The 18,961-nt window shown below is 36.6% G+C and overlaps 1 protein-coding gene across 1 annotated transcript in view; it reads left to right on the forward strand.

Annotated features, from left to right (window-relative positions):
- UNC13C (unc-13 homolog C) overlaps positions 1 to 18,961 on the forward strand; it is a gene marked incomplete at both ends in the record, with an annotated part of 576,078 nt that overhangs the window by 462,298 nt on the left and 94,819 nt on the right. The window contains one exon of the mRNA XM_082648355.1: positions 9,787 to 9,913. Within this exon, the coding sequence (XP_082504481.1) occupies positions 9,787 to 9,913 (127 nt within the window). The remainder of the gene's footprint in view (positions 1 to 9,786; positions 9,914 to 18,961) is intronic.

The following is an 18,961-nucleotide window of genomic DNA, read 5'->3' on the forward strand; positions in this document are numbered from 1 at the left end:
AGGTTTAGTTGCTCTACGGCATGTGGGATCTTCCTGGACCGGGACTCGCACCCGTGTCCCCTGCATTGGCAGGCGGATTCTTAACCACTTCACCACCAGGGAAGCCCACATTCTGTTGTTTTTGGATGGAATGTCCTATAAATATCAATTAAGTCCATCTTGTTTAATGTATCATTTAACGCTTGTGTTTCCTTATTTATTTTCATTTTGCATGATCTGTCCATTGGTGAAAGTGGGGTGTTAAAGTCCCCTACTATGATTGTGTTACTGTCAATTTCCCCTTTTATGGCTGTTAGAATTTGCCTTATGTATTGAGTTTCTCCTGTGTTAGGTGCATAAATATTTACAATTGTTATATCTTCTTCTTGGATTGATCCCTTGATCATTATGTAGTGTCCTTCTTTGTCTCTTGTAATAGTCTTTATTTTAAAGTCTATTTTGTCTGATATGAGAATTGCTACTACAGCTTTCTTTTGATTTCCATTTGCATGGAATGTCTTTTTCCACCCCCTCACTTTCAGTCTATATGTGTCCCTAGGTCTGAAGTGTGTGGCTTTAGACTGCATATATATGGGTCTTGTTTTTGTATCCATTCAGCAAGTCTATGTCTTTTAGCATTTAATCCATTTACATGTAAGGTAATTATCAATATGTATGCCCCTATTTCCATTTCCTTAATTGTTTTAGGTTTCTTATCGTAGGTCATTTCCTTCTCTTGTATTTCCTGCCTAGAGAAGTTCCTTTAGCTTTGTTGTAAAGCTGGTTTGGTGGTACTGAATTGTCTTAGCTTTTGCATGTCTGTAAAGGTTTTAATTTCTCCATCGAATCTGAATGAGATCCTTGCTGGTTAGAGTAATCTTGGTTGTAGGTTTCCCTTTCATCACTTTAAACATGTCCTGCCAGTCCCTTCTGGCTTGCAGACTTTCTGCTGAAAGGTCAGCTGTTAACCTTATGGAGATTCCCTTGTATGTTGTTCGTTGTTTTTCCCTTGCTGCTTTTAATATTTTTTCTTTCTACTTAATTTTTGATAGTTTGTTTAATATGTGTCTTGGTGTGTTTCTCCTTGGATTTATCCTGTATGGGACTCTCTGCACTTCCTGGACTTGATTGACTATTTCCTTTCCCATATTAGGGAAGTTTTCAACTATAATCTCTTCAAATATTTTCTCAGTCCCTTTCTTTATCTCTTCTTCCTCTGGGACCCCTATAATTCTGATGTTCCTGCGTTTAACGTTGTCTCAGAAGTCTCTAAGACTGTCCTCAATTCTTATTCTTTTTTCTTTTTTCTGCTTGCAGTAGTTATTTCCTCTATTCTGCCCTTCAGGTCAATTATCTGCTCTTCTGCCTGTTATTATGCTATTGATTCCTTCTAGAGAATTTTTCATTTCATTTATTGTGTTGTTTATCTTTTTTTGTTTGCTCTTTAGTTCTCCTAGGTCCTTGTTAAACGTTTCTTGAATTTCCTCCATTCTATTTCCAAGATTTGGATCATGTTTACTATCATTATTCTGAATTCTTTTTCAGGTAGACTGCCTGTTTCCTCTTCATTTGTTAGGTCTGGTGAGTTTTTATCTTGCTCCTTCATCTGCTGTGTGTTTCTCTGTCTTCTCATTTTGCTTAACTTACTGTGTTTGGGGTCTCCTTTTCACAGGCTGCAGGTTCATAGTTCCCGTTCTTCTTGGTGTCTGCCCCCAGTACCTAAGCTTGTTTCAGTAGGTTGTGTAGGCTTCCTGATGGAGAGGACTGGTGCCTGTGTTCTGGTGAATGAGGCTGGATCTTGTCTTTCTGGTGGGCAGGTGTGTGTCCGGTAGTGTGTCTTGGGGTGTCTGTGACCTTATTATGATTTTAGGCAGCCTCTCTGCTAATGGGTCGGGTGTGTTCCTGTCTTTTTAGTTTTTCGGCATGGTGGACACCACTGTAGCCTGCTGGTCGTTGACTGGAGCTGGGTCTTGGCGTTGAGATGGAGATCTCTGGGAGAGCTTTCACCATTTGATATTACATGGAGCCAGGATGTCTCTAGTGGACCAATGTCCTGAACTTGCTTCTCCCACCTCAGAGGCACGTGTCCTGACACCCACCTTGAGCACCAAGACCCTGTCAGCCAGTCAGCTCAGATGAAAAGGGAGAAAAAAAGAAATAAAAAAATAAAATAAAATAAAGTAAATTTATTAAAATAAAAAATAATTATTAAAAAGTAATAAAAAAGGAAAAAAAAGGAAGAAAGACAGAAGAGAGCAACCAAACCAAAAAACAAATCCACCAATGATAACAAGTGCTAAAAACTATACTAAAAAAAAAAAAACAACCCGACAGAAGCCTAAGCCAAATGGTAAAAGCAAAGCTATACAGACAAAAATCACACAAAGAAGCATACACATACACACTCACAAAAAGAGAGAAAAAAAAAAAAAAAAATATATATATATATATACACACACACACACACACACACACACACACACACACACACACACACACACATATCATTGCTTGCAAAGTCCACCACCTCAATTTTGGGATGATTCGTTGTGTATTCAGGTATTCCAAGATGCAGGGTATATCAAGTTGATTTTGTAGATTTAATCCACTCCGCCTGAGGCTGCTGGGAGAAATTTCCCTTTCTCTTCTTTGTTCGCACTGTTCCTGGGGTTCTGCTTTGGATTTGGCTCACCTCTGTGTGTATGTTGTCTGAGGGCATCTGTACTTTGCTCAGACAGGACAGATTTAAAGTAGCAGCTGATTAGGGGTCACTGGCTTGCTCAAGCCGGTGACAGGGTGGGGGGTGGGGAGAGGTATGGAATGCGGAGAGAGACTGCTGTGGCAGAGGCTGGCATGAAGTTGCAACAGCCTGAGGCATGCTGTCTGTTCCCACCCCGGGGAAGTTGTCCTTGGATCACGGGACCCTGGCAGTGGCAGGCTGCACAGGCTCCTGGGCGGGGAGGTGTGAAGAGTGACCTGTCCTTGCACACAGGCTTTTTGGTGGCTGCAGCAGCAGCCTTAGCATCGCATGCCCGTCTTTGGGGTCTGTGCTGATAGCCGCCGCTCACAGCTGTCTCTGGAGCTCGTTTAGGCGGTGCTCTGAATCCTCTCTCCTCATGCACCCTGAAACAATGGCCTCTTGCCTCTTAGGCAGGTCCACACTTTTTCCCAGACTCCCTCCCGGCTAGCTTTGGTGCACTAGACCCTTCAGGCTGTGTTCAAGCAGCCAACCCCAGTCCTCTCCTTGGGATCTGACCTCCAAAGAAACCTGAGCCTCAGCTCCCAGCCTCCACCCACCCCAGCGGGTGAGCAGAGAAGCCTCTCGGGCTGGTGAGTGCTGGTCAGCACCAATCCCCTGTGCGGGAATCTCTCCGCTTTGCTCTCTGCACCCCTGTGGCTGCGCTCTCCTCCATGGCTATGAAGCTTCCCCACCACCACCCACGTCTCTGCCTGCGAAGGGGCTTCTTAGTATGTGGAAACCTTTCCTCCTTCACGGCTCCCTCCCAGAGATGCAGGTCCCTTCCCTATTCTTTTGTCTCTGTTTTTTCTTTTTTCTTTTGCCCTACCCAGGTATGTGGGGAGTTTCTTGACTTTTAGGAGGTCTGAGGTCTTCTGCCAGCGTTCAGTAGGTGTTCTGTAGGAGTTGTTCCACATGTAGATGTATTTCTGATGTATTTGTCAGGCGGAAGGTGATCTCCACGTCTTACTCTTCCGCCATCTTGAAGGTTTTCCCCTCGAAAGCTATTCTTTAAGGAGAAAACTATTAGTAATTCTTATAAGGTTTGTTTTTTAGCAGAGGGGGGTACTAAAACCCTGATAATTTGAGTTATCATATCACATACATTCTTAGGAACTAGAAAAGATGGTCTCCAGACTAGACCAAAACAAGATTTCATCTGTTTAAAAGATAATTGGTCTCTTCTTTTCTCCTTTCGTGTGTTTGTTCTCAGTAGAAGGGACATGGTAGGTGGGGAAGAAGAGTTGGGGGGCCTACCTACAGTGTGGCTACAGAATATTAGACAAATAGAAGTGTTCCTTTCCTGGAAATGTGGGAACATCAGGAATGAGGGGAATGTAGGAGGGCAGAGATCTTGCAGAGTCCAGGAGAGTGGGTTTGGGGAGGGCTGTAAGCTCTGAGCAGAGTGCCCAAATAGGGAAGAAGGCAAGACTGCTGCATTTATGGAGAAGTGAAGTGTAAATGGTTAAGCAAATAAACTGCAGGTCTTGTCTAGAAATCTGACTGGGGACTGCCCACAGCTGGCTTTTACCTACTCTCCAAAGTACAGAGGCGACTTCATTGTAAGGGGCAGAGATTGGCAAATGTTTTCCTTTTATGACACAACATAGGGTTCACCCAAACTTGCTACCAGAACATGAGTAGAAAGAGGAAAAATCCCAAAGCCTTGATTGGAACCATAGTTATAAAATTTTGCAAAGGAGACACACATATATTAAATAGCATTTCTTATATGAAGTTTTGTCTTATATAATATGTATCATCTGGCTCAAATTCCTCTTTGTGCACTGAACCACTAACAGCAAATAATTTCTGTATTTAATTGTTCACCTAAAGCGTAAAATTGGGCTAAAGTCATCTCCTCCGAGAGACCACATCCTCCTATACATATCAAATCACGGCACTTGCCATGCTATATTAAATTCCCTGTTACATGTCACCCTTCTTCCCTAAGCTCTGTGCATATGGGTCCTTCATCTTTACGTCTCTAGTGCCTCCCATGTGACCTGGCACAAGCTACACACTCAGTAAACATTTTTGTTATTAGATGGAACTGGTTACCCTTCCCTTCAGGATTCTGATAATGTGCAAAAACTCTTAGAAAAGGTAATACATCTCCAGGCTCTCACCTTTAACACTTGCAAAGACAAGAGCATAAATGGAGGTCCACATAGCATAGACCTAAATATTTATCAGTTCTAAATCAAGCTAATATACTTTTAAATGAAATGTGCTCTATCATCTTACCTCAAAAAGTCAACTTACTTTTGAGCTTCCCTGGTGGTGCAGTGGTTAAGAATCCGCCTGCCAATGCAGAGGACACGGGTTCGAGCCCTGGTCTGGGAAGATCCCACATGCCGCAGAGCAGCTAAACCTGTGCACCACAACTACTGAGCCTCCACTCTAGAACCCACGAGCCACAACTACTGAGCCCGCGCGCCTAGAGCCCGTGTTCTGCAACAAGAGAAGGCACTACAGTGAGAAGCCCGCACACCGCAATGAAGAGTAGCCCCCACTAGCCACAACTAGAGAAAGCCCATATGCAGCAATGAAGACCCTATGCAGCCAAATATAAATTTTTCTAAAAAAAGAAAAAAAATAAACTTACTTTCATATTGATACAATAAAAAAAATTTGGACCAGTTATTTTTTAATATGCTGAAAGTTGGCAAAATATCAAAGGTAACAATTGAATTATCAATATGCATATTTTGGTGTCCTAAGAGGCAGTGTTTGTATTTCCAGTGAAGATACAAATAAGTCATAAATTATATTTTTCTTTTAGAAATGTATATTTTCACCTTTATTTCAGCAAAATGATTAATTATGCCATTATAATAAAATATTTCAAATATTTTGTGTTCTATTCACAGTGGCACCAAATAATACATTTCCCAAGTCACATGATGTCTGTTGTCTTTAATTTTTTCCTGTTTTAAAATATTTAAACATATCTTTGAACTTTTAAAATTTTCTTTTCAGCCTTTTTTTTCTTCACTGAGGTTACATGTTTTCTATCCAATCTCAGTTTACATGCACTCTTTTTTTTAAAATTGAGATATAGTTGATTTACAGTATTATATTAGTCTCAGGTGTACAACATAGTGATTCAAAACTTTTACAGATTATATTCCATTTATAGTTTTATAAAATATTGGCTATATTCCCTGTGATATATAATACATTCTGTGGCTTATTAATTTTATATATAGTAGTTTGTACTTCTTAATCCCCTACCCCATCTTGCCCCTCCATCTTCCATCTTCCCACTGGTAACCACTAGTTTTCTCTTCCTGTGAGTCTGTTGCTTCTTTGTTGTATTCATTCGTTTTATTTTTTAGATTTCACCTATAAGTGATAACATATGGTATTTATCTTTCTCCTTCAGACTTATTTCCCTAAGCGTAATATGTTCCAGGTCCACATTCTTGCAGATGGCAAGATTTCATTCTTTTTTATGGCTGAGTAATATTCCTGTGTGTGTGTGTGTGTGTGTGTCTGTGTGTGTGCGCGCGCGCGTGTGCGTGTACACCATATCTTCGTTATCCATTCATCTGTTGATGAGCACTTAGGTTGTTGGCATATCTTGACAATTGTAAATAATGCTGTTGTGAACACTGGCCTGCATGTATCTTTTCAAATTACTGTTTTCATTTTCTTTGAATATATACCCAGGAGTGGAAATGCTGGATCATATGGTAGTTCAATTTGTAGTTTTTTGAGGAAACTCCATTCTGTTTCCACAGTAGCTGCGCCAATTTACATTACCACAAACAATGTACTTAGAGTTCCCTTTACTCCACATCCTTGACAACATTTGTAATTTATAACCTTTTTGAACATAGCCATTTTGACAGGTGTGAGGTGATACATCATCGTGGTTTTGATTTTCATTTATCTTATGATTAGTGATGTTGAGCATCTTTTCCTGTGCCTGTTGCCATCTCTGTCTTCTTTGGAAAATTGTCTATTCACGTCTTCTGCCCAATTTTTAAAATTAATTTGTTTGGGGGTTTTTTGATGTTGAGTTGTATGAGTTGTTTATATATTTTGGATATTAACCCCTTATCAGTCATACCATTTGCAAATATTTTCTCCCATTCAGTAGGTTTTAGCATTTTTGTTGATGGTTTCCTTTGCTGTGCAAAAGCTTTCAAGTTTAATCAGGTCTCATTTTTAAAGTTTTGCTTTTGTTTCCTTTGGCTGTGAGACAGACCAAAAAAATTATTACTATGATTTATGTCATAGAATGTTCTACCTACCTGGAAAGTTTTATGCTTTCCAGTCTTACATTTAGGTCTTTAATCCATTTTGAGTTTATTTTTATATATAGTGTGAGAAAATGTTCTAATTTCATTCTTTTACATGTAGCTCTCTAGTTTTCCCTTTACTGATCATTGTGGATATAGATGATTTTACTACTTTTGGTTTTTAACTTTCCTACTAGGTTTGTACATGGTTGATTTACCACCTTTATTGGATACTTGCCTTTACCAAGGAGATTTTTTTTTCTGTAATTTTCATGTTTTTTGTTGTGGCCTTTTCTTTTTCACTTATAGAAGGCCCTTAACATTTCTTGTACAGCTGGTTCGGTGGTGCTGAACTCTTTTACCTTTTGCTTGCCTGTTAAACTTTTGACTTCTCCATCAAATCTAAATGAAAGCCTTGCCTGATAGAGTAAACTTGGTTGTAGGTTTTTCTCTTTCATCACTTTAGTTTCTGCTTAAAAGTCAGCTGATAGCCTTATGGGAGTTCCCTGGTTTCTTTTCCCTTGCTGCTTTTAATATTCTCTCTTATATTCAATTTTTGCCATTTTAATTACAATGTGTCTTGGGGTGGTCCTCTTTGGGTAGATCCTGTTTGGGACTCTCTGTGTTTCCTGCACTTTGAGGTCTGCTTCCTTTTCTAGGTTAGGGAAGTTTTCAGCTATTATATCTTCACATATGTTCTCTGCCCCTTTCTCTCTCTTCTCCTTCTGGGACCTCTGTAATGTGAGTGTTAGAATATTTGATGTTATTCCAGAGATTTATTAAACTTTCCTCATTTCTTTTTATTCTTTTTTTCTTTTTTCTGTTCAGCTTTGGTGATTTCCACTGCTCTGTCTTCCAACTCACTGATCCGTTCCTCTGTATCATTTAACCTACTGTCGAATCCTAGCAGTGTATTTTTCATTTAGTTACTGTATTCTTCATCTCTGTTAAACAATTTTAACTTCTGGATTAAAGACCTAAAATGTAAGACTGGAAAGCATAAAACTAGAAGAAAACATAGGTAGAACATTCTATGACATAAATCATAGTAATAATGATAACATTTATATACTAATAACTCTGTTCTTCCATTCTTCTCCTGAGTTCTTTGATCATCTTTACAATCATTACCTTGAACTCTTTCTCAGATAGACTGTCTATCTCCATTTCACTTAATTCTTTTTCTGGGGTTTTATCTTGGTCCTTTGTTTGGACCATGTTTCTCTGTCACCTCATTTTGTCTAATTTGCTGTTTTTATTTCTATGTATCTGGTAGGTTGATTATGTTTCCTGACCTTGGAGAAGTGGCCTTTTGTAGGAGATGTCCTATGTGTCTCAGCAGCCCACTCCTCACTGGTCACCAGAGCTGTATGCTCTAGGGGTGCCCCTATGTGTGTGGATCCTTCTGTTGTGGAGGGTAGACTACTGGGGGCAGTCTGGTAGGCATGGCTGGCTCCCAGTCTGGTTGGTTGCCAGGCCCATCCTTGCACAGCGGCTGCCAGTCACCTGGTTCATAATTTTGTCTAGGAGTTTGGTCTATAGATACTAGTATATTACTCTTGTTTCTGTGTATAGATGTATGTTTTTTCTGTGTCTCTGCCTCTTTCTTGGTTCTACAAATTGTCTTGAATTAATCATTGCTTAGATAATTTGAAAATGTTCGATTTGGGGTTGTGTTACCTCTTGTGTTTATTATTGGGATTTAAGTCCCTTTATAGTGAGTTTGGAAAAGCAAGGATAACCTCAATTACCTTATAACAATCTAATTGCTTCAGTTAGTGTTTTCAGCCTGGAATATTAACTAAAGGGCGTTCCTATTATAAATTAAAGCCCTTAGCTTGAAGGAGATTCACAGACCTCAACCAGAACTTCTCAGAGGACATTTTCAACCTACATATAGTTAGGGATATTTGGGGTTTGGTTGTACCTATACTTAGAGCCAGAATTGGCCAACATATTAATATTGAGCAGAGATAAATGTGTTCAGTAACATTATTTTTGTCTCTATTCCCCAGTATTATATTACTATATGTTCAGATCAAAGTAACAGTGTTAAGCTATCCTTTTTGAGCAAGAGAGAGGAAAAAAGTCACATATTAGAAAATCCTGCTTTATGGGAAAAGAATCTAAAAGTGGAGATATATGTATATGATTCATTTTGCTGTACACCTGAAGCTAACACAACCTTGTAAATCAACTATACTCCAATAAAAATTTTAAAAAAAGAAACTCCTGCTAAATAAATGTCAAAAAAAGGTCACAGCGTACAAAATAATTTTTGCTGAACTTAAAAGGTGAAGAAGAAATCAGCTGGCTTAGAAGTTAAATATAGTTCTTCTCCTTAATTCTCTAAGTATTAAATATCCAGGCCAAAAATGCGATCTACTCATTCCCATTTCCAGTATTAATCAGGGATTATGCCTCCTAGTTTGATTCATGTTTTATTCATGCTTACAAGTTTTCATTCTTTCTGGCACTTTGCATCATGCTAAAAGTAGTCAAAATGTGAAAGCTTGCAGATAAATAGAAAAATGCTGATACATTATCACTGTTTAACTCACCAGAATTTTCACCTTTTTCAGGAAGGCACATTAGACCATTCAAGTCATTTCTCATTACTGCCTGAGCTATTCTACATAGGACCTAACGGATGATTTTTTCATTTTGTAAACTTTCAGGTCTGTCTTTAGCAATTCAGTTTGCTTTAACCTCAGATATGTTATTTTCTTCCTTTTTGAAATACGAATAATAAAAGTAGATTGGAACACAGCATTGTTGGCAAACCAAACTTTATTAAATATTTGATTTTATCTGTTACAGAACATGAAAAGCAGCGGTTATGCAAGAGTACCGATTATATGAATTTGCATTTCAAAGTGAAATGGTTTTATATTGAATATGTGCGAGAACTTCCTGCCTTCAAGGATGCCGTTCCTGAATATTCCTTGTAAGTAGTGATTTTCACCCGCAAGTTTATTCTCAATTCATAGTCCTGTAAAATTAAACCTGAATTATGCAGTCCTAAAATCTCTTCACATAATCTTCATTTGAATGCTGACATTTCTGTCATAAAATTAACATTAAATGATTTGCATACCTTTGGGAACCATATTTAATTGAATTGTGTTGCATTTTTCAAGTATGACTTACTTGGATATTCAACTCAAAGAGAAAGAAATACGTAATACATAATACACAATGGCTCACATGATGAAATTATTTCTTGTAAAAGTGCTTGAACTCAAATTTTGTTGGGAAAATGAGGGGTGCTTGTGTATTGATCTATATAGTCCAAATTACTCTTTATTTCAAACCTAAAAATGTCTTAGATATTTATATTTCTAAAATACAAGTCATTATTAAACAGGTGACATTTTCAGAAACATGAATCTATCAGGTACAATTGTAATCACACAGATTTATAATACTCTGCATTTTATATTTGTCAGAATTGTTTTATTCTGTTGAGGGAGGGCTTCCAAATTCTAGGCACTGTGCCAAGTGTTGTAGGACAACAGTGAATAAAATAAAGGCTTCACCTTGAAAGGAGCTTATACTCAAGGAGATAGTGTAAGAACAAAAATCCTGCTAAAGCAAGGCAAATTGAAATAATTACTAATTCAAGTAATATGAGCAAAGTGCAATGGGGTCTCACAGAAGAGAGATATTACCCCATTTCAATGACTCTACACAGTATTTATGGATGGGATAGCATTTGATACAGACTTTGAAATGTTTGGGCTATGGCAAGAAAACGAAAGGAAAGTTATGAGCATAATTATGGAGGAAGGAGTACATGGGCTATGGTCCATGGGAAATAGTTTCATTTCAGTGGAGTACAGGGTATCTTTACAAAATTAGTAGAAAGTAATGTAGGAAACGTGGTTTTGAACTAGATTATATAAATACTGTGAAGCTTTTACCACTTTTATTAGGCATTGTGGGGGTTGGAAAAGGTAGAGAATGGAGGGGGGTAGGGAAGGGTATATATACATAATAGAGGGATTGCAGTAAAAATGTAAAGGATGAAGATGTATGGGAGAGAAATTTCAAAGATAGAATTTACAGAATTTGTCTACTAAAGACACATGAGGGTAAAAGAAAGAAGGAAGAGTTAAACATGCAGTACATGTGCCTAAGCGTTGGTATTGACTGGGAATAGGGAAATGAAAAAGGGAGCTATTTGCCAAGAGAATTCTGCTTCTGGCTCTGTGTAGACTAACTAAACTACACTAACTTAAATCAGACTAACATGCTCACTGAAGACCAACTATAAAAGCAAAATAAAATTAAACAGTATCAGAGAGCAATTGAGGCAACCAGGGATTGAGAAGCTAAGGTCCCTGAGAAAAGAAATGCTTTGAGGTGAACCCTGTATTTGCTGCAGTTTCTCTCCAGTCCTCTCCATCTACACGCATTTACCAATTTGCCATATAAGTCATGGTGGTCAAATAGAGAACAGTAACCCAGAGTTTATAGTGATCTCCCTGGGCTAGAGAAACAAACATTGGTGTTCAAGGCTCTGAAGGCTGCTTTGTCTTGTGGGACCAACATCCTAGAATAACAGGAACTACAGAGAAGTAAGTATAGCATGCTGCATGCAGTTTCTTCTTGAGGTATTCTCTGATTCTTAATCTGCCCGTGTGTGGAGAGTGAGGCAGAAATAAACAAGTAGAAAGCAGGCACTAAGAGATTAAAAACCAAGCAGAGACTTCAGTAGTCTCACAATGCTGGGGAGATAAAAATTAGAAAGCAAGGCTTCCTAAGAAAGAAGAAGCATTATAAACATCCCAGGTTTTCAGGTGAGATCCCTGAAGGGACTCTGTCCTAAAAATAAGGGCAAACTGGAAATAGCCCAGTCTAAAACCCAGTCTTTTCTAGATTGTGGTGATCTCTGTACATTCTGTCTACAAGAAGAAATTCAGATCCCCTTTGGAGGAAATGATCAACCAAAGGTTCCACAATTTTTCATAGACAATGCACAATATTTAACAAAAGATTAAAGACTGCCAGGCAACAGGACCAAATGACTAGAATCCAAGAGAAAAAAGAGAAATTAGTCTTATCAGACATAGAGTTTGATGTGTACTTCAAATTATGGGAGAATTTCAACAGAAAAATGGAACCTATAAGAAGAATAAAATGGACATTGTAGAACTGAAATAGGATGAAATTAGGAATGTGATAGATGGACCTAATGGCAGAATATACATAGCAGAAGAGGGCTTAAAATTACTGGAACATATTTTTGAAGAATATATTCATATAAAAACATAGAAAAAATACAAAATATAGAAAAAATAGAACAGGGATATATGGGACAAATTTTAAAAAGGTCTAATATACAAAGACCTGAGTTCCAGAAAAGGAGAAGAGAGAAACAGTACTAGAGCAGTGTGTGAAGAGTTACTAGATGTGGATTTTGCAAAACTGATGAAAAACATGAAGCCACAGTTTAAGAATTTCTGTAAATCCTAAGAAGGGTAAATTCAAGGAAAACTACCTGTAGTTACATCATAGAAAACTGCTTAAAATCAAAAAGAAGAAATCTTTAAATGTACTGGGTCAAGAAAGGGAAGACACTTTACCTTCAAAAGGGCTACAATAAAACAGTTGGCTGATTATTCAGTAGAAGTGACTGAAACCTGAATACAATGCAATGATATCTTTTAAGTGCTGAAAGAAAACAACTAACAATTTAGAATTCTACAAGTGTCAAACGTAGCCTTCAAAAATAAAGGAAAATAAAAACATTTATATAACTGAGAAGTTGACAGAACTTATTTCCAGCAGACTCTCACCAAAAATGTACTGTAAGCTTTCAGACAAGGAAAATGACTCAAGATAAAAATACACTAATATAGTAAAGAATTACAATCATTAAAGAAGGTGAACAAATGTGTACATTTAAAGCACATTAAAAAAATTTAAAAATAAACACATTAACTATATAAAATTTTTTAAATCTGTAGAATAAAATATACATAGGATTAGGACTTCCCTGGTGATGCAGTGGTTAAGAATCCACCTGCCAATACAGGTGACACAGGTTCAATCCCTGGTCTAGGAAGATCCTATATGCTGTGGAGCAACTAAGCCTGTGTGGCACAACTATTGAACCTGTGCTCTAGAGCCCATGAGCCACTACTGAAGCCCGTGCGCCTAGAGCCTGTGCTCTGCAACAAGAGAAGCCACCGCAATGAGAAGCCCATGCACCACAATGAAGAGTAGCCCCCACTCACCACCACTAGGGAAAGCCCACGCACAGCAATGAAGACCCAATGCAGCCAAAAATAATAAATAAGTTTAAAATAGAAGACAGCAATAGCATGAAAAGGTAGGAGAGTGATACACTGAGTAATACAAGATCCTTGACTTGTTTAAAAAGTGTAAAATACTCATTTTAAAAAGCTTTGAATATATCGTGGATGTGTATTATAATTTATAGTGTAACCCCTTAAGGTATAATATAATACTATGCATCAATAAGATAATGGGGAAGGGGAGGAGGATAAAACAACGTTACATAAAAGGCAAGAAACGAGAATGAAAAGAAGGAAGAGCAAGTAGGAAACTGAGGGTGAGGGAAGCAAGATATGATAGATTTAAAATTTAATGTATCAGAAAATTAAGCATAATCATTAAATGCAAATAGATTAATACTCTAGCCAACAAGTATTGTCCTACTAGATAAAATAGCAAAACCCAAAAGATCTTGCTTACAATTTATTCACCTAAAACATGAGCCTAGAAATGTTAAGTGAAAGGATGAAAAAAATAATTGAAAGGAAAATGACACAGCTATCCTGATATTAGACAAAATAGATTTTAAGATAAGAAACACTTTGAGAGAGAGAAATTTTTCATGATGATTAAAGGAGCAATTCAACAAAAAGATGGGAAAGATATCTAATGGAAAGATATCCCATGCTCTTGGATTGGAAGAATTAATATTGTTAAATGGTCATACTACCCAAAGCAACCTACAGATTTAATTTGATCTCTATCAAATTACCCATGACATTTTTCACAAAACTAATTATTACCCTAAAATTTACATGAAGGACCCGTGAATTGCCAAAGCAATCCTGAGGAAAAAGAACAAAGCTGGAGACATAACCCTCCTAGACTTCGGACAATACTACAAAGCTACAGCAATCAAAACATCATGGTATTGGCACAAAAATAGACATATGGATCAATGGAACAGAATAGAGAGCCCAGAAATAAACCCACACATCTACGCTCAATTAATCTTTGACAAAGGAGGCAAGAATATACAATGGAGAAAAGACAGTCTCTTCAGGAAGTGATGTTGGGAAAGCTGGACAGCTACATGTAAATCAATGAAGTTAGAACACTCCCTCACACCATATACAAAAAAAACTCAAAATGGCTTAAAGACTTAAACATAAAACATGACACCATAAAACTCCTAGAGGAGAACATAGGCAAAACATTCTCTAACATAAATCATAGCAACATTTTCCTAGGTCAGTCTCCCAAGGCGATAGAAATAAAAGCAAAAATAAACAAATGGGACCTACTCAAACTTATAAGCTTTTGCACAGCAAATGAAGCCATCAACAAAATGTAAAGACAACCTATGGGATGGAAGAAAATATTTTCAAATGATGTGACCAACAAGGGATTAAATTCCAAAATATAAAAACAGTTCATACAACTCAATAAAAAAAACCAAACCACCCAATCAAAAAATGGGCAGAACAAATAAATAAATATCATTTTTCTTTTTGTTCAAACTTTAAAAATAAATAGGCAGAAGACCTAAATAGACAATTCTCCAAAGAAGACATACAGATGGCCAACAGGCACATGAAAAGATGCTCAACATCGCTAATTATTAGAGAAATGCAAACCAAAATGACAAAGAGGTACCACCTCACACTGGTCAGAATGGCCACCATCAAAAAGTCTACAAATAAATGCTGGAGAGGGTGTGGAGAAAAGGAAACCCTCCTTCACTATTGGTGGTAATGTAAATTGGTGCAGCCACTATGGAAAACAATATGGGGATTCCTTAAAAAACTAAAGATAGAGTTGCCATATGATCCAGCAATCCCACTCCTGGGCATATATCTGGAGAAAACTCTAACTTGAAAAGATACATGCACCCCAAAGTTCATAGCAACACTATTTACAATAGGCAAGTCATAGAAGCAGCCTAAATGTCCATTGATAGATGAATGGATAGAGAAAATGTGGTACATATATACAGTGGAATACTACTCAGCCATAAAAAGAATGAAATATTGCCATTTGCAGCAACATGGATGGACATAGAGGTTATCATACTGAGTGAAGTAAGTCAAACAGAGAAAGAAAAATATCATATGATGTCACTTATATGTAGACTCTTAAAATACGATACAAATGAACTTATTTACAAAACGAACACTCATAGACACAAAGCAAACTTATGGTTACCAAAGGGGAAGGGGGAGGGAGGGATAAATTAGGAGTCTGGGATTAGTAGATACAAACTACTATGTATAAAATAGATAAACAACAAGGTCCTACTGTGTAGCACAGGGAACTATATTCAATACCCTGTAACAAACCATAATGGAAAAGAATATGAAGTAGAATATATATATATATCTATATATACACACACACACACACACACACACATATATATATGAAACCATAACATACATAACTGACTCACTTTGCTATACACCAGGAACTAACACAGCATTATAGATCAACTATACTTCAATTAAAATATTTCAAAAATAAAAAGATATTTCATTTCTAAATTTGTATGTATCAAATGACATGTCAGCAAAATATATAAAGCAAAAATTGTCAGAAGTAAAATGAAAAATCAAATCTACAATTCTATTTGGAGATTATACATCTTTCAGAAACTGAAGAATCAGACAAAAAATGTCATTAAGAAAAAAGACATTTCAACAACATGATATCTGTCCATCTATTTCTGGTCACCCAGAGTTTCCACAAATTTTCATATTGTTTACGCACATATACACACACACACACACACACACACAAACACACACACTACCTATCTACAGTTATAACCAGCAATGAGAAAATACACATTGTTATCAGATGTACATGGTGCATTTACCAAAATAGACTATCTGATAGACCAAAAAGCAGGTATAATGAATTTTAAAAGATTGAAGCATATACTGTATGTTCTTGGACCACTGTGAATTAAGCCAAAAATCAGCTCCAAGAAGATAACTAGAAAGTCACCAGATAGGGAAATTAAGCAGATACTCTAGATCATTCATAAGTCAAAAAACAAATCACAGTGTAGATTACACGATATTTTTAACTAAGTGATAAAATATGGCATGTCAAGACTTGTGGATTACAGCTAAAACAGTAAACAGAGGAAGATTTATAGCTCTAGTTCTATAAAGAGAAAGGAAAAAAGGCTATAAAATCAGTCATATAAGTTATCAGAAGAAATGTTTAAACGCCAGTCAAGTCAAGAGAAAGTAGAAAAAGAAAATAATCAACATGACCTGGAATAAAAATAAAGTAGAAAATTGAAGGAGAAATTAAAAAGCCAAGTGTGTTTTTGAGAAGACTATAAAAATCAAAAAAACCTTAGTAAGGCCAGTGAAAAAAGATATGTCACAAATTACCATTTTCAGGAAAAGATGTCACTAAAGATGCTATAAAGATAAAAAATTATTAAGAGTATTTATGGTAGCACATTTAAAAGTTAGACAAAATGTACAAATTCCTTTAAAAAGAAAACTTACCAAGCTAGCATAGGAAAAAAGATAAAATCTGAGCGGGTCTATAACTATTTTAAAATTTGAATCCTTAAATAAAAATCATGTCACAATTAAAACTCCAGGCCCAGATGGCTCCAAATGGAATTCTTCCAACTGTTTAAGAAAGAATATCAGCAATGTTACACAAACTGTTCCAGAGAAGGCAGGAATACTTCTCAAATCCTTTTTGAGGTCAGCATATCCTCACTACCAAAACCTATTGAGAACATGACAAGTAAGAATATTTACAGGCCAATTTGTCTCTGACCATAGTTTAAAAAAATAAATGAAATATTAGCCAATAGAATTCAGTGGTCTATAAAAAGAGTAATAGAACATGACCATGGGAAATTTATTCCTGGAATATGAGATTAAACATTTTAAAAGCAATGAATGTAAATCACCACATTTAAATTATGAAGGAGAAAATCGCTACAATCATTACACTAAATATGTAACAATAATTAGATAAAATAGAACATTAATTTATTATAAAAATCTTGTATCAAGTGAGGAATAGAAGGGAACTCTCTTAATCTAATAAAAGACCCACCCTTCAAAAAAGAAACTGTACATTCTCATGGATAAAATTTTGAAAACTTCCCCAAGATCAAGAATGACTGATTATATATATGTGTAACTGAGTCACTTTGCTGTACAGTAGAAATTAACACAACATTGTAAATCAACTATACTTCAGTAAAATAAATTTTTTTAAAAAGAACGAGACCAATAGCTGATAACATCAATTTTATTTAACATTGTGCTAGAAGTCCCAGGCAGTACAATAAGACAAGAGAGAGAAAAGTGTAATGGCTGTAAAAGCATATAATGATGCTATCCATATGTGTATATGACATATTTATACACCTAGAAAATTCAAAAGAAAGTATAGGAAAACTAAGAGAATCTAAAAAGTGATTGTAGTAAGTTCATTGAATTTCTATGTGACAGCCACAGTTAGAAAATTACATATAAACAATACCGTTTGAATGACATTAAAACCGTGATAAACTCATGTGATGAAAGATGTGCGTGCCCTCTACTGAGGCAACTATAAAATATTACTGAGAGGATTACTTAAGATGAACTAAATAAAAATATACAATATTCCTAAAAAGATGCATTATTGTAAAGGAGGTAGTTCTCCCCACATTGACATACAGATTCAAAGCAATCCCATAAGGAGTCCCGCAGCTATTTTTGTGTAGATTGACAAGTTCATTCAAAAATATGTAATACATAGAAATGCAAAGTGCTAAGACTAGCCATAGCAATCTTAAAGAGGAAGTAAAAAAGTTGTGGAGAACTGCGCTCAGTCACCAAGACTTATTCAAAAGGTAATTATTAATTGTATGGTGTTGTGCATGACAAATAGACCAATGAAACAAAATAGTCCAGAAAGAAATCCACACATTGCTGTTACCTGATTTGCATCAAAGATGCCAACTCAAAGGAGTGGGGGAAAGGATGACCTTCTAAATAAATGGTGCTAGACGACTGTACATCCATACGGAAAAAAGAACTTTGAAACTTAGACCATTCACAAAACCCACCTACTGGTGGATTGCAGATCACTAAAAGTTAAAGGTGAGCACCCAGAATCAGTTACAGGAGATGAGTCCATGTAGATGAAAGCCAGATGGTAAAGCCCTAAGAAATGAGAGAATGGCACAGTGGGGGACATAGCACACAAGATCTACATTTTACAGGATTTTGAATTGTAAAGGGAATTGTAGAGTGGGAATTGGAAACTAAGCATATTTGAGGCAGCATTGGAAGGGCCAAGAGAAAGGTAGAGATTGAAGGTAAAAGAGAAGGAGATATATATATATATATATATATATATATATATATATATATATATACATACACATACACATACACACACACACACACACATATATATATACACATATATGTGTGTGTGTGTGTGTGTATACACATACATGTATATGATAACACTGCACAGCATGCAGGACCTTAGTTCCCCGATCAGGGATTGAACCCATGAACCTGTACCCCATGTAGTGGAAGCTTACTTGGACTCCTAACCGCTGGACTGCCAAGGAATTTTGAGAAGGGGATATGTTTGAGAAGTGAAACTAAAGGTCTTCAAGGTAGCAGAACTAGAAAAAGAGAATGAAAAGAGATTTTTGGTCCTGAATTACTCTCAGATAAGAAAAGAGCAGTATTCACTGTTAATCATGTGC

This window comes from Grampus griseus (assembly GCF_964374135.1).
Source record: "Grampus griseus genome assembly, chromosome: 2".
Lineage (NCBI taxonomy): Eukaryota > Metazoa > Chordata > Mammalia > Artiodactyla > Delphinidae > Grampus > Grampus griseus.